Raw genomic sequence first — 12168 nt, 5'->3', positions numbered from 1 at the left:
GTGTGAGACAAAAAGCAAGTTTTCACACAGAAACAATAGTGGCAAGAATGTTTTATCAACTACTTTAACTATTTACGCACGTTCCAGTTGTCTCTGATCTCTTGGGTACCACGAGAACAACTGTGCCAAACAAAACATTGCTTACAGAGAGCCAGAAGAGCAGTACTACTTGCATTGTGAGGTAATATCAGCTATTACATTTTGTCCATGTGGTGCATTTCTGTGGGCATGACCCAGTACACAGGTGCTTCAGAGTTGAGGACTCCAGCAGTCGGAAAAAGTCAAAGGGACACCCATGTGTCAGCTGGCTGTAATATATAGATGGCTACTTTCAGGAGGTGGAAATGGACCGGTTGGACATAGATATGGTGACAGGTGGCACCAGGTCATACTCCCAGACCTGACCTGATCTGACCTACAAGCCATCCATATTGTTGGGAACTGTCTACCCCACTGTGCCGAGTAGTGGTAGTGTGGCCACTTGGGACAGGGAACTGGAGCAATGCGCCTGTGACCTGACCTACTTGAGCTGACTGAATGCCACCTTCAGCTTCCTGTTGCTCATGTGGCACCTCTCTGAATTCAGTGCAGTCGGTGCCTAACATAATACACAGATTGCTAAAGTAATGAGTGGTAGTGACTGAACCCCTGACACTGTGCATGATCACTTTGCTGACATCAGCTGCAAAGCCTTTATAACAATCCAGAAGCTATTTGTGATGATTTCTTGGTTAAAAATTACCACACAGCTGATACAAAGGGAGTGGCAACATGGCGCATAGTAAGTTTACTGCAGCGATGAATGTCCCAATTCAGTGGCTGCATGCTTCGAAGGCTGTAATCGTCAGCCGGTTATGTCATAAGTGGTACGACTAAGCTCTTCCATTTCAAAGGCTGCTTGCTAGATGTTCGCAGCTTTTTGTTCCTCTGCAGGCGATGAATACATCAGATGGATGCTTCGGGGCCCAAATAATCCCATGAGTCATTGCTCAATTTTTTTTTAAGGCAAGATAAATTTTGGGAAAAAAGAAAGTACACTTCTAGGATCCATATGTACAACTGTAAATAAGTAATGTCTGTAAGTAAAGTATGAATAAGTACTGAAAAATGGTTAATAAACTATGGGTTATGCGTGCAGCTGTCAAAGTTACTAGGCGACAGGAAGTACAGATAGGGAAACATAATGATGCAACAGTAAAACATTTCATGGGCAAAACGATCTTATTTCAGAACAGTTTGTTGCGGCATCTATTGTATCTGAAGGATTGGATTAATCACAGAAAATGCTCTGACATGAAGATAATCAGATACCTTTATAGACAAGAGCCATAATACAAGTATGTGAGAAGACGGGGATACAGAAATTCTACACAATGTGTGACTGAGGACATTGCACAGGACAGGGTCAGATGGAGATGGGTGATCTGCCTTGCCAACCCAATGGGAGCAGCTGAAAGAAGAAGAAGAATACAATATAGACATGAATGACCATTTTGGGCATTCAGTGATTTCTTTGAACTTCTGTTTTTGTAAGGGGCAGAAGGGTCAAACATATACATACAAGGTCAAAAAGATTATCCAGGGCATGTGATATTTTCCTGAATGTCCCCTTAGCAAGTTTAATCTTGACCACACTCTTGTGGTATCTATCCATCTATCCATCCATCCATCCATCCATCCATCCACTGTGACGACCCAGAACAAAACTGGGAGCAGCCGAATCAACAACAACCCTCATTATTGTTCTTCCATGTACCAGCAACTAACTAACGTCCACCACAATATTGCCATGACACTTGTGTCTGTGTGCACAAACTTAGAACCACAGTGATGATAGACAAGATACAGTGCATCTGGAAAGTATTCACAGTGCTTCTATGGACTGTGACACCAGCAATGCATGTTCACTTCCTGCTCGCAGCCAAGTACCCAACTGGGACTTTTAGAGATGAGTGTTGTACTGTCTTCACTTCAGTATACCAACTTTGAATTAGGGTGCTTTGGTTGGGACCAAAGTCACTGAAAGCCTGGTTTTTCGTTGTTAGGGACAATCACAAGCTCATGACACTCCAACTCCTCATTCAGCGGCATACCTGCCAACATGTGACATTGCCAATGCGGGACACCCACACGTGGCCGCAAGCGCCAAAGGTACAACGCTTAACTAGGGGGGTCCGTGTTGGTTCCCTGAACCAACACACCTGCGGGACTAACGGGCATTTCACACACACTTATGCGGGATGCAGGTCACAGAGGTAAATCCTGCCCAATGTGAGACAGTTGGCAACTCTGCAGCGGGTAGAATATTGATTACAAAGTTTATCAAGTTAACATTTTGTTTGTCTGTCTTTTGTTTTTTTTTTAAAGAACATTGACTGGGCAAAAGGGTGTTAAGCACTACTGTTTTTTTAAAGGCCAATTTTGTGCATGCGGCAGATGCCTTTGCCTCAATCGTTGACACACGAAGAGAGTAGTAAGATGGCTGACAAGCGACGTCCACAGATCTGTATATATTACCGGATAGCTCATTGGCCAGCACACTCCGTACAATCTGCTGAAGCAACCTGGTGGCCATCTTGCCACTCTCAATTTATGCAGACCGCACATAGACAGCTTATTAGAACGTCTACAATTTCAAGTAATAACTGAGCTGATTCTCTCATTTACTTATTTTTGTTCTTCGGTTAATGTAAGATTGATCCCTCCTAGTCTATGCCTGCCACAATTAGCTATTCAATTTATTTTCATTCTTTCTTTTATTACTTTGACACTTTCTTCCCTTCAATTCTCACTTACTCATATCTCACTGGGACAAATACTCAATTCTAAAAATTATCATTCATTAATCACAGTTTATAAGTTTTGTGGAATCATCACCAATACACACATACTATATATATATATATATATATATATATATATATATATATATATATATACGAGGTCTATTAGAAAAGAAACCGACAGTTTTATTTTTTTTTTTTAATTATATGGATTTGAATCATGTGTGATTACATCAGCCAAGCTTGAACCCTCGTGCGCATGCGTGAGTTTTTTCACGCCTGTCGGTGACGTCATTCACCTGTGAGCACGCCTTGTGGAAGGAGTGGTCCAGCCCCCTCGTCGGATTTTCATTGTCTGAGAAGTTGCTGAGAGATTGGCGCTGTGCTTGATCAAAATTTTTTCAAGAACTGTGAGGCACATCCGAGTGGAGACCATTCGAGAAATTCAGCTGGTTTTCTGTGAAAATTTTAACGGCTGATGAGAGATTTTGGATTGTTTCTATCGCTGTAAGGACTTCCCACGGAGCGGGACATCGCGCAGCGCTCCGAGGTGAAAACCTCCAAATTTAAGCCTCTGTTGACCCAGGACGTCATGAGAGAACAGAAAACTTTCAGAAGAGGTCGGAATCAGCAATTTATCCGGACATTCCACTGTTAAAGGAGATTTTTTTAATGAAAGACGTGCGGACAGACTGGCGCGTCGGCTCGCAGCCGGTGCGGGGTGCCTGCCACAGGAAAAACACCTCCGTGTTGATAACCATTTGTAAAATCCAGGCAGCTTTTGGTGGCGTTCAGTTGAGTGAGTATCTGAGAAATTGTTTAACAGCAGGGCATGTTCCAACTTGTCCTTAAGGCTTCCAACGGAGGTGTTTCACCGAAAACCAGCTGAATTTCTGGAATGGTGTCCACTCGGATGTGCCTCACAGTTTTTGAAAAAATTTTGATCAAGCACAGCGCCAGTCTCTCAGCACCTTCTCAGACAAAGGAATTCCGACGAGGGGTCTGGACCACTCCTTCCACAAGGCGTGCTCACAGGCGAATGACGTCACCGACAGGCGTGAAAAAACTCTCGCATGCCCACGAGGGTTCAAGCTTGGCTGATGCACGTGATTCAAATCCATATGGTTTTTTAAAAAGATAATAAGGTCGGATACTTTTCTCACAGACCTCGTATATATATACCCTGCAATGACATTTATTACATGCAGCTCTATGAGCTTCAGCCTAATATAAGTAAAGCTTGTAGCAACAACACCTAAAGCTCCAAAACTATGCACAAGTAAGACCTAATAAATGTCTTAAAATAGTTCGTCCAACACAAAATACTACATGTGGCTACACATGTTGAATTAATAAGCCACTTATTATTATTATTATTATCTTTGCCTATATGCTGGAATAACGGAGAAAACTTCAAATTATTGTTCATTACTTCCCATTTCAATCATACTCGCAGGTGAAATGTTCGTCCACAGCCTTTGAACTGGCGCAGTTTATTGCTGCACATGAAGGTATTTTTAACAAAGAATAAAGTTGCGTCCGCCTCATTAAAGATCAATAGAAAAGAGCATTCATGAGCGGAACATCGGAGTGGTAATATGGCGGCCGGTTTGCTTCAAAAATATTGGCCCATGACTTTCGTCCACATTTATATATTTGCTATCTGCGCATGCGCAAAAACCAGGACGTTTGTTTCTGTACTGAGATTACCTTTTCTGTGCGCAGAAATGACTGAAAAATAACCCGCCTGTAAACCTGATTTTAGTCCGCACACAGAAAGGGTAAACTCGGTACAGAACAAAAGACCTGTTTTTTGCGCATGCGCAGATATGGTACGGGGGTAACTTTACGTCACGTACTGAGATGATCCCTGTACCAGAATGCAGTGGTCCTGAACTCTTTAGCCTTGTATAATTAAGCCTCGAGCCTTGTTGCTTTTATATATATATACATATATATATATATATATATATATATATATATTTTTTTTTTTTTTTTTTTTTTTTCCCAATAGATATTTTCTTATTAAAAAAAAAAAAGAATGCAGTGATCCTGTTTCAAAACACAACTGAGACATGTGCTGAAGCTTTGAATGTGTTATGAATCGGATTCGGCATGGATCGAGTTTCACATCAAATATCGCATCAGGCATTTGTCTTCCCCAGTGAAGTTAAGCTAACTCAGAAACGCGTCAAGCGACGTTAAAATTAACATTGGTAGAAGAATAATTGTTTGTTTTTAATTTGCTGTAGTTATTCTTACTCGCTGCCGACAGGATGCCAGAAGATGAACCTCTGCCAAAAAAGGTGGGTTAGGGTTCATCTGCAAAGTTAATTGGTAATTTTGAATTAATCGTTTAATCTTTTTATTCTAATTAAGAGTTTTCTAAAAGAAAAATAACTGTAAAACACCCACCGTGACTGTGAAGTTTTTTGTTGTGCTTGAGTAAGTCCATTTTATGAAATAAGTGTCACTTTATTTGTTGCTGGGTTTAAAATCCCAATTTTACTGTCAATTGTGAAGTCTTCCTGCACAAATGAAATGTCTTTTGTATGTTGTATTGGCCTGAAATAAATAAATGATATATATATATTGCATTTCTCGGCTGTACAGTACAGATTTTAATGTATAAAACTATTAACATAAAAAGTTTAGTATTAAAATGCATTTATATAGTACTTTTCCATTTCATGTGGACTCTCAAAGAACTTTGCAATGATGCCTCACATTCACTCATTCATATGCCAGCTCACTATATGCAAGATGCACAACTGCACCCTGGAACAGTGCCTGAGGCCGTTTGGGATTTATACCACTTTATCATGAAGCTGTATAACTGGGGATGCAAAATGCAAAACATGCACTATGCATAATTTCTCCAATCACAGCCAGAGAAACCTTTAACTTCTTCTGGGTTGTCTGGGTGTCTTGGTGGCTTTCCTCACTCTTCTCCTTGCACAGTCACTCAGTTTTTGAGATCTACTCCAAACAGATGTACCATAGAGTGTCATATTGTTTGTATTTCTTTATAATTGATGTAAATAAAGACTTATTCAGTGATTTGGAAATGTTCATGTATCCATCCCCTGACTTGTCTGAAGAAAACTGGTAATAAAACTGATTATTTACAGGTGTAACTCATCATCTTGGCTTTTATATTTTTTTTATTAATTTATCAAGTTGTAGAGATTTTCTTTCAGTTTGAGTTTAAGGAAGGCAATTTTAGAAATTTTTATGTTTTGTATTTGAAATGGCATAAAGAAATTAAAATATACTCAACAAAAATATAAACGCAACACTTTTGGTTTTGCTCCCATTTTGTATGAGATGAACTCAAAGATCTAAAACTTTTTCCACATACACAATATCACCATTTCCCTCAAATATTGTTCACAAACCAGTCTAAATCTGTGATAGTGAGCACTTCTCCGTTGCTGAGATAATCCATCCCACCTCACAGGTGTGCCATATCAAGATGCTGATTAGACACCATGATTAGTGCACAGGTGTGCCTTAGACTGCCCACAATAAAAGGCCACTCTGAAAGGTGCAGTTTTATCACACAGCACAATGCCACAGATGTCGCAAGATTTGAGGGAGCGTACAATTGGCATGCTGACAGCAGGAATGTCAACCAGAGCTGTTGCTTGTGTATTGAATGTTCATGTCTCTAACATAAGCCGTCTCCAAAGGCGTTTCAGAGAATTTGGCAGTACATCCAACCAGCCTCACAACCGCAGACCAGGTGTAACCACACCAGCCCAGGACCTCCACATCCAGCATGTTCACCTCCAAGATCGTCTGAGACCGGCCACTCGGACAGCTGCTGAAACAATCGGTTTGCATAACCAAAGAATTTCTGCACAAACTGTCAGAAACCGTCTCAGGGAAGCTCATCTGCATGCTCGTCGTCCTCATCGGGGTCTCGACCTGACTCCAGTTCGTCGTCGTAACCGACTTGAGTGGGCAAATGCTCACATTCGCTGGGGTCTGGCACGTTGGAGAGGTGTTCTCTTCAACTCTATGCGAAGGAGATGTGTTGCACTGCATGAGGCAAATGGTAGTCACACCAGATACTGACTGGTCCCCCCCCCCCCCCCCCCAATAAAACAAAACTGCACCTTTCAGAGTGGCCTTTTATTGTGGACAGTCTAAGGCACACCTGTGCACTAATCATGGTGTCTAATCAGCATCTTGGTATGGCACACCTGTGAGGTGGGATGGATTATCTCAGCAAAGGAGAAGTGCTCACTATCACAGATTTAGACTGGTTTGTGAACAATATTTGAGGGAAATGGTGATATTGTGTATGTGGAATAAGTTTTAGATTTTTGAGTTCATCTCATACAAAATGGGAGCAAAACCAAAAGTGTTGCGTTTATATTTTTGTTGAGTGTATGTGTGAAATACCAAGTGTTCGAATATTTTTGGAGGGCACTGTAAGTATTGCCATCGCCAAACACCTCTGTAGGGATTGTGTGTCCATAAGTGTTTTCCAGGTTTGTCTCCACCTCAAGATGGTGGACTCAGGGCCATGAATATTATTACTGAGATAAGTGAATGCCTCTAAAAGTTTGTCATTTTTATGGCACACAGATACACATCTGATGGGAGAGTTTGGGAAATCACTGAAAGCTTGAATCTGGTCTTGATCCAGGAAAGTGGAAAATCAATCATTTCTTCTCAGCTTGTCAAGTGCTGCAATCAGGGCATCCACTGATTTTGCAAAGATCACAGTATTGTCCACAAAGTAAACCATCCCTTGCTGATAACGGTGCTATGCCGCTGTTCTCCACACCCCAACCAAACACCCAGTCCATGGAAGTATTGAACAGAGAAGGAGCCAGAACACATCCCTGTTGAATTCCAGAATTCACTAGGAAGATGTCAGAGATTGCTTCTGCTCCATATACACAGTAGCTGTGTATAAGTACAAAGACATCACTGAGGATTTACATTTTAACTTGATAATTCAGTTATCAAGTTAAAAAGTAAATCCTCAATTTTGGCTAGTTTATTTAAGACACTGTGGATTGGAAACTTTAAATTGTCTGTAGGTGTGTGTGCGGGTGTGAATGTGTTTGTCTATATGCGGCCATGCGACAGACTGGCGGGCGTCCTGTCCAGGCTGTACCCCACCTCATGCCCTATGACTGCTGGGATAGGCTCTGGCCCCCTGCAACCCTTAATTGGACTAAGTAGTTGAAGATGAGTGTGTGTAATTCATGAAATGCACAAGTCTTCCATTTGATTTTTTGCTGTGTAAAAACATTTGCACACTTCATATTTATTTTCTGTTGACAAACTAATGAAAAATCATAAAGCACTGTATCGTTCCTTTTTTTCCCCCAAAAACCTTGCATGTGCAAAATGATTGTGGAATACTGTATATGACATAAAAACCTAATTTGTTGTCATTTTCATGTAGGTTCGTCTCAGTGATGATGACTTTAAAACCTTGTCCCGAGAAGAACTCCTCAAAAGGTATTTCTGTCAGTGTGCATTATGTGCCATAAATGAGGAAGCTGAGAAATGTAGCCTTTGATTGATGAGCTACTTTTCTTGCTCATTAGGTGGAAACAAGAAGATGCCTATGTTAAAACGCTTGAAAGAAAATATTCAGATTTACTTTGTAAGTTGTTTAATTTTTATCTGCACAACACGCCAGTATCGACAATTCTGTTAACTGTATTGTTTGTGGTTATCAGGTATTTTTACCACTGCTGGAGCTCCTCTTCAATATTCGTCACTCAATATTTTCTTTTATACAGCCAACAGCATGACCGACTTGAAAGAATTGGAGGAGAAACTGACACGGAGAGAGAAGAGTTTAATAATGAGACTTCCCAGCAAAGAGCAGGAGTTGCAGAAATGTTGTGTGAGTGTGACCTTTAAAGCATATGACATTGACATATTGTTTCAGATGTACTCTCTAGTCATCACTTCTTTGTTATGCAGACGCAGATTCGGTATCTCAAGCGAGCTCAGCACAGAAGCTTGACCCAGCTCCCGGCATCTGATGTGGACCCAACTATCAACCTCTTGTTCCGTAAAATGAGGTGTGAATTGGACCAGATTAAAGCCAAACTCGAGCAGGCCCAAAATGAACTCCGCACTGGGAAATTTACACCTGATAGGTAAACCACGCCAAGACTTATAGCCAAATACCGCTGCTATTGGAGAATGCAAAATCTTGTGGGAAACTGGCAGAAGTGCTATACAGGTGCACTTCTTAAAATTAGAACAGGATGAAAAAGTTCAGCATTTTAGAAAGTTGTATTTTAGACTCATTATATATAAACAACGTTTCAAGTTTTTATTTTTATTTTGATAATATATCCAACAGCTAAAAACAAATAATCTCAAAATATTAGAATATTTCATTACAAATGACTATTTCTGCAGTATAACTACTATAAATCGCTGTCTGCTCCTGTGTTGTGATAATTGTCATATTTTGTATGACGTCACTCAATTTTGTATAAGTATGTTGGCAAAATTCTAAAAATGGCTTTAGCTCTAAAGTCTAACCTGAATGTATAAATGTTAGCCAACAGAAAGAACACTCTAAAACGTAATTTAGTGGGTCTGTATACGAGGTCTGTCAATAAAGTAACGGACCTTTTTATTTTTTTTTTAGAACTATATGGATTTGATTCATATGTTTTTATGTCAGACAAGCTTTAACCCTCGTGCGCATGCGTGAGTTTTTCCACGCCTGTCGGTGACGTCATTCGCCTGTGAGCACGCCTTGTGGAAGGAGTGGTCCCGCCCCCTCGTTGAATTTTCATTGTCTGGAAATGGCGGAATGATTTGGGTTTTTTTTTTTCCATCAGAATTTTTTCAGAAGCTGTTAGAGACTGGCACCTGGAAACCATTTGACAAATTTATCTGGCTTTCGGTGGAAATTTTACGGGCTTCACAGAGAATAAGGACTGTTACTACAGCTTTAAGGACGCTCGGCGCTCCGAGCTGCGATGACAAGTCAGAAAACGCCAGATCATTTCTAAGCTGATGGCTCTGTGGATACGAGACAGTCATGTGCACTTTCTCTGGTTATCACAAGAGCTGGACATCAGCCATTTTCCAGCAGATTTCACTTTTAACAAGAGATTTTGTCATGGAAAGCCGCGCGGAGGCTTCGTGCGTAACGACCGATACGCTGTTTGAGCGAGACAGAGAACACCTCCGTTTCGGCGTGTCATGGGACAAGTTGGGACATGCCTATCTCGGCTTTCAATGCTTACCAGTCCAGTAAGTATCAGAGAAATTGTGGAGAGCTGGGCTTGTCCTAACTTGTCCCATGACACGCCGAAACGGAGGTGTTCCTTTGTGTGGCTCAAACAGCAAATCTGTCGTTACGCACGAAGCCTCCGTGCGACTTTCCATGACAAAATCTTTTGTTAAAAGTGAAATCTGCCAGAAAATGGCTGATGTCCAGCTCTTGTGATAACCAGAGAAAGTGCACACGATGGTCTCGTATCCACAGAGCCATCAGCTTAGAAATGATCTGGCGTTTTCTGCCTCGTCGTCGCAGCTCAGAGCACGGCGCACCGAGTGTCCATAAAGCCGTCCTTAAAGCTGTAGTAACAGTCCTTATTCTCTGTGAAGCCCGTAAAATTTTCACCGAAAGCCAGATAAATTTTTCAAATGGTTTCCAGGTGCCAGTCTCTAACAGCTTCTGAAAAAATTTTGATGGAAAAAAAGTCCAAATCATTCCGCCATTTCCAGACAATGAAAATCCGACGAGGGGGCGGGACCACTCCTTCCACAAGGCGTGCTCACAGGCGAATGACGTCACCGACAGGCGTGGAAAAACTCACGCATGCGCACGAGGGTTCAAGCTTGTCTGACATAACAACATATGAATCAAATCCATATAGTTTAAAAAAAAAATAAAAAGGTCCGTTACTTTATTGACAGACCTCGTATATACGTATATCACAGAACGAAACAGCTATACTGACTTAATAAAATCTCTGAAACACATTCAATTGATTGTTTGAGTTGGATATACCAAATTGAATGCCTAAAAATTTAACAGTTAATTTTATCTTAACTTTACATTTATTATTTCAGTTTATTTCATTGAAATAAATTAGCATTTGCTTTACAAATCATATTTTATGAAATGTACTTAATTTGTTTGGTAAATTTCATTCAGAATATTGGAAAGTACTCATATGCTTAATATTTTTACTTTTCTAAAATTGAGTAGAACACAGTAACAGTTTTTAGAGTTTATCTACAAGCTTCTTTGAGCAAAACCTGACGATGTACTTCTTTAAACGTACATGTGTTCTAGTCATTGAGTGTATGACTTGCGAAGGATCGTGTCAGGTTGCAAAGTGCTAAATGCAGCCAAACGGGGAAGAAGTTGACGGCAAAGTGTTGGATGTTGATCCAAGAGAACCAGGAACTTCGACGACAACTGTCCCAGGGTCGCATCGCTCAGCTGGAGGCTGAGCTTGTCCTGCAGAAGACATACAGCAATCAACTGAAGAGCAGCCAAGAAGGTATCCCCCCAAACCTTTCATTTAATGTGCAGCAGCTTCTAAGTATTATTATATGTATAACCTAATGTCTGCATTGATACATTTCTGAAAGAACAAAGAAAAGAAAACCCCAAAGAAACATTTTGTCCTCTGCCTAAATTTCTAAACTCTCATTGTTTTGGTCTTTGGTGTAAGCTGTGTGCTTTCAGATGTTAACTTTGTCCCGCCATATCTCAAATAATCTTCTGGAATTCTTTGACAGAACTGAAAGAGTTCATCATTCAGCTGGATGAGGAGGTGGAGGGCATGCAGACTACGATCTTGACTCTTCAGCAGCAGCTTAAGGATGTTCGTCAGGAGCTGGCATGTTGCTTTGCAGCCATGTCTGCAACCCCAGAACATCCAGAAACTGGATACAACAAAGTCTCTGGAAGGAGGGCGACAAATGGGCCGTGTAGCACGAGCCCAGCTCAGAAGATTGTATCGTACCCCATGGGGAGACTGGGAGCAGCGTCACAGACCAGCATTGTGCAACATCCTCTTTTAGCAAAGGAAGACATGCGTGCACCTCACATTTAGGGGATGTGAACCAGCTTTGTGACACCTGTGTGAGCCATTGCTCACGCAGACTTCCACAAACTCATGTAAAAGGAATCAGAATTGTAGGACTGCAGACTCACATGTTGTCCAAAATGGGTTGATGTTTTGTAGTATAGGGCTCAGATGTAATTACCTTAAAGAAAAACTCCACTGCTGTGAGGAGTCAGTAAGGACAAACTAACAGTGATAAGGAAAAAAATGTTACTCATGAAGGACTTGTGCTGCTGTTTTTGTTTGAAAGTTTAACACAGCTGCTGTCATTTAATTTCCAACCTTGGTAGAGTCTCAGT

At 41.0% G+C, this 12168-nt stretch overlaps 1 protein-coding gene across 1 annotated transcript; it reads left to right on the top strand.

The window, feature by feature from the left end:
• The first annotated feature begins 5059 nt into the window (after positions 1-5059).
• Positions 5060-8924, top strand: LOC117500608 (pre-mRNA-splicing regulator WTAP-like). Its single transcript, XM_034159342.1, has 5 exons — positions 5060-5089; positions 8212-8267; positions 8357-8415; positions 8555-8661; positions 8742-8924. Exons 1-5 carry the CDS (start codon positions 5060-5062, stop codon positions 8922-8924), a joined length of 435 nt encoding a protein of 144 aa, XP_034015233.1.
• Positions 8925-12168: the final 3244 nt, after the last annotated feature.

The sequence above is a fragment of the Thalassophryne amazonica genome, chromosome 19, assembly GCF_902500255.1.
Source record: "Thalassophryne amazonica chromosome 19, fThaAma1.1, whole genome shotgun sequence".
NCBI classification, from domain to species: Eukaryota; Metazoa; Chordata; class Actinopteri; order Batrachoidiformes; family Batrachoididae; genus Thalassophryne; species Thalassophryne amazonica.
The sequence above is the reverse complement of the archived record's forward strand: the minus strand, read 5'-3'. Positions and strand labels throughout refer to the sequence as shown.

Excerpts from the sequence above, each read along its gene's own strand:
- LOC117500608 (XM_034159342.1), top strand. The coding sequence starts at position 5,060 with ATGCCAGAAGATGAACCTCTGCCAAAAAAG. Across the intron at positions 8,268-8,356 it reads CGAGAAGAACTCCTCAAAAG|GTGGAAACAAGAAGATGCCT; the intron begins GTATTTCTGTCA and ends CTTGCTCATTAG. Across the intron at positions 8,662-8,741 it reads AGGAGTTGCAGAAATGTTGT|ACGCAGATTCGGTATCTCAA; the intron begins GTGAGTGTGACC and ends TTTGTTATGCAG.